The 4379-nt window shown below is 53.5% G+C and overlaps 1 protein-coding gene across 1 annotated transcript in view; it reads left to right on the plus strand.

The window, feature by feature from the left end:
* Positions 1-4379, plus strand: part of FRMD5 (FERM domain containing 5) — a 15757-nt gene that overhangs the window by 2079 nt on the left and 9299 nt on the right. The window contains exon 3 of the mRNA XM_009575294.1: positions 3214-3311. Within this exon, the coding sequence (XP_009573589.1) occupies positions 3214-3311 (98 nt within the window). The remainder of the gene's footprint in view (positions 1-3213; positions 3312-4379) is intronic.

Below are 4379 nucleotides of genomic sequence, written 5' to 3' on the forward strand. Positions count from 1 at the left end.
CCCTCCCCCTGCCTCGGCTTTTACCTGTGATGTACCTTAGTCCAAGGCAGGAGATCGTCAGTCCTGAAGAAGGAAGCCCTCCGCTTGCCTGTAAAAACCAGGGACAAAGGTAGCACAGACTTCTCTGGGTATCTTCAAAGCAGGCTGTAAATGCCATGTCGCACTGCGGACAGTCAGCTGCTGCATATTGCAGGACCCCCAGCGTCTTGGCCCCAAATACCCTCGAGCGGTGACGAACAGCCCTTGTCCCTCACGGAGCGGCTCGGTCGCAGCCGGCCCCGGCGCGCCACCCCCGCTGCGCACCCAGGGCCCGCGCTGGGCTGCCGTTTCTCCGTTTGCTCTGGCTGCCATTACGTATTCCCGATGAATAGCTGGTGTCCATGCTAAGCGTGTCGAGAATTAAGTAGGCTTACTGATAGAGCTAAATATATTCCAGGATTTAATTCTTGGTATTTTCAGTCTATTTCTGCAGGCAGCAAATGAGAGAGGTTGTCTGGGCTTTTGCAGCCTGTTATACAGCGTGTCTGGAATATACCTGGGCTCAGCTTTTTTTTTGCATTAATAAACTCTGCGTTTTTGTTGGGCAGATCAGGTAGGAGTAGAGGATGGTGAGGTGTTTCTGGAGTTTGGTTTCCCCATGATAATGTACAAAACTAATGAAAGCTTTGCTCGTGTTTCACAGAAGGACCCAAAAACTAGAACTAAAAAACCCTTAAGGTGGTGTTTGGAAGCCTGAGAAAGTTTCGGTTCTTTGGGTCTGACGGTAGAGGGGAGATGCCGATGAGGGTGAACGCATTTGTCAAGAGCCCCGTGCGCTTCTGCTGGGCTTGTTTAAAAGTGCCTTCATGTCCAGAATGCCGATCTTTCTGCTGCTGCCAGGACATGCGCCGTAATCGGCTTTCTTGGGTACAATTGATCTGGTTTTTCATACAGGCACATTTTAGGGGACCCATAAAAGTGCCCAGGAATAGTTTCACACGGATACATCTCCTTGTTTTGCTTAGGAGGCATTTATTTAGCTTGCAGATTTTACATTTGCTCTCAGCAACTGCAACCCTGCAGCCATCAGGCCTTAATTTAAATGTGAAACATCGCCTCTGAGTAATGACGGCTATTATGTGGGCATTAAGCTGCGCGTACAATATGTTAATTGTATTTCTTTTCTTTAATCAGAGATTAGCAAACATCTGCAGTTGTCAAGCACAGTAAGGAGAATTGAAATGCAGGTCACAGATTCACCCTCACGGAGGGTGGGAGCTGGACCAAAGAGCATCGGGGAGGGAGCCAGAGCTGGAGCCCAGGAGCTCGCCCGTTCAGGCTCAGAACTATTTCCCACCTTTAATGTCCTTTTCCAAGGCAGCTTCATCCCACAGCCCAGCACTGCTCTGGGAAACTCCCCTTTCCAGGGGCTATTTCCAAGGCATGGGCAGGGCTTTGGAAAACCTGTTTGGCACCTGCTGAATATTTTGTTTGTAAAACCAGTTCAGCCCTACAGACTTTCCCTGCTTAAAGGGAACGGAGGGTTTCCGTGGGGGGGGTGTGTGTGCGAGCGGGGCTGGGGGGATCGCCAGGGTTAAACCCATTTGATCATGGTTTTTTGTGAGGTCTGTGCTGGCAGGGCTGGCGCAGCAAGGTCTTGTGCTGGGCGAGGGTGCTGGCGGTGCTTGCCAGCCGAGCCTGGGGTCTCCGTCCAGGCTGGCCCCAGGCGGGTGCGCTCGGGCAGCTGCAGGGTTTGTCCCCCTGGGCGCTGGAAGCCCTGGCCACCAAGCGCTGAGACTGCCGGTGCTTCAGAGGTGACGGAGGGGACCGGGAACAGAAGACTCTGTTCTCCTTCCCACGAATAAAGCATTAGCCCAGCTTCAGGGCTGCAGCCACCTCCGGCCCCTTTTGCGCCCTGCAGCTGATGTGAGCGTGGAGCTCTGCAGCCCAGCCGGGCGCGGGCAGTCTGGGCTCCGGGTCTGGCCGTCCCCCGCGGGTCCCCCATGTGCCAGGACAAGCCTCCCGTGCGGGTGGGCTGCCCCTGCTTGCTGCCGTTCGAGGTGTGCCTGCAACTGCAGATGAAACCTGGACTTAAAATTCACTTTCCCTTGGACCGAGTACTCTTTAACATCTGATTTCTCTTTAATATATTTTATCTGTGAAAATTAGTTGTTTATCTCATCATAAATACGGACTTGAGAAATGAAGCATGACTGAGATATTGCAGAGTGCAGGTCTGATTATCTAAACACATTTCTGAGCACTCCAATTTCCATTTTGCTCCTTCACTCTATGACTTTTTTTACCATCAAAAGGTTTTCCCAAACGCGTTGCCACATGACTCAGCCCAAACTGTTACTTAAGTTTAAATTTATTCAAATATGTAATTTTCCAACATAGTTTATCTTTTCACTGGGCTTTGGTGCATGGAGATAGAGATGGGCGAGTGCAAGAGGTAGCTCACTCTGAGGTGTTGATCACTGGCAAGCACGGAGGAGGGAAGTGGGTGCGTACGCAGAGACCTGGAAGAATACAGAAAGTTGGAGAAGGAGAAAATCATGTTATGTGGAGGCTAAGCAGCTGGGCAAGGATGCAGGACTGGGAAGCACAACAGCCGCTGGTGCACTCAGGACCACAAGACCCCCTTCAGAGCATCATCCCTGGGCACCTCAGCCCTGGTGACGGTGCGATGGGCTGGGGAGGCTGCAATTGTGTTTGGGCACTGCTGCCCGAAACAGGGTGAAGTATCGCAGGAGGCTCCGGGGCTGGCAGGGAGAAGGGGCCAGCACGTTCCTGTCTATGAGTTTCCTCCTTTGTGCATTTTCCCGGCAGGAACGCTCACCTGAGCATCCCGTGCCCGAGGGAGCTCTTTGTCTCTGCCAGCAGCTCTGCCCTGCTGCGAGTGGCTGTGCCAGTGGGGAGCCGGCTGGTGACAGAGGAGCGTTGGTGGAGGCCTCCATCAGCCCCTGAGGTTGGGTGCTGGACCCGGAGCTGCATCCCTGCGGGCTGGAACGGGGCTGGGATGTGTAGATCTGAGCCCCACACCAGCCCTCACCGGGGGAACTGCCCGGTAATTAGCACTTGTTCGCCCCTGGCAAGCATACCGTCTTGTAAATGGGCTGCTCCGAGAGAAATGTTAGTGCAAGTGTCTCATGGCAGATATTCTACATCTAAATTGCCTGTTTAGGTAATTTAAACTTTGCTTAATAAATGGACTCTCTCTTCTGTCCTCAGGTATTTAGTCTTCCTGCAGATCAAAAGGGATCTCTACCACGGCCGTCTCCTCTGCAAGACTTCGGATGCTGCTTTGTTGGCCGCCTATATCCTTCAAGGTAATGCTTTTTGACAAGATAAATTTGCTTTTCATGCTAAGTACTGGTTACATTATTTCACTTACAACAGATCACTGCACCTAGAATACAAATGTCATCCCGCCAGTGCGGGGCTCATGCTTCAAGACTGTGCTTCTGCCGTGCAGTGCTGGGCTAGAGGAGGGTGAGGTTTGGTGTTGGGGTCTCACCTGCAGCAGAAGCACCGTGCTGCTGTCTGCTCCCTGAGCTGTCCCACCTGCATTTGAGGCAGCGGCGTCCCCAAGAGCATCGCCTCGGCTAATCCAGCCCGTGTCTCCTAGTTCTGTGCTTCTCCAGACGCAGAAGCAGCCCTGTGACAAAGCACTTCTCTTTCTGGGGCTGTGCACGGCCCGTGGTAGCTCTGGCAAGCGCCTGCGGTTTGCCGTTGCAAAGAGGGCTCTGGAGCTAACTGCAGTTTTGCTGATTGCTAGGACAGGTGAAGATGGCCTTGGGTGAGCTCATTGCTTGCTGCCGAGCGCCTCGGCAAAGAAAGTGCCTTTGTCAGCAAGCTGCAGAGGCGCTGGCAGAGCTCGGAGCCAGAGGTGGGAAAACCTCTGAAAACCTTCTGCCTGATCTGCCCTCCTGCCGGCGTGGCTCTGCCTGCTCTTGCCTCTACTGCCCGTGGCACTGAGAGCACGGAGGTGGCCGGCGTCTGCTCAGCGTGGTGCAACACCCGGACCTCAGCGAGGATCGTCAGGCTCTTTGGAAGAGCTGGGTGGCACTGGCGCGGTGGAAAAGCACGTTGACATGCCGTTAGCACTGCGATGCCGGGTGTGCGCGTGGGCCTTCCCACCCAAGGGTGCTCGGCTCAGCGCCTTGCCGGGGCCCCTCTCTGCAGTCCCCCGGTTCCTGCGGTCGTGTCCCTGGGACGAGCTGGGGAGATGCGCCCCAGCAATCAAAAAAAGACAAATTTCAGCTCCAAAGCATTTTTGAGTTATTTCACAGTGCTGGTGTGTTTCCCCGCTTTTAGTGTTTTAAGCAGGAAACATAAAAATTAATGTAACGTCTCCATTTCACTTAGGACCTGAGGCTGGAGGGAATTAAATCAGA

This window comes from Fulmarus glacialis, unplaced genomic scaffold (assembly GCF_000690835.1).
Source record: "Fulmarus glacialis isolate BGI_N327 unplaced genomic scaffold, ASM69083v1 scaffold21293, whole genome shotgun sequence".
NCBI lineage: Eukaryota > Metazoa > Chordata > Aves > Procellariiformes > Procellariidae > Fulmarus > Fulmarus glacialis.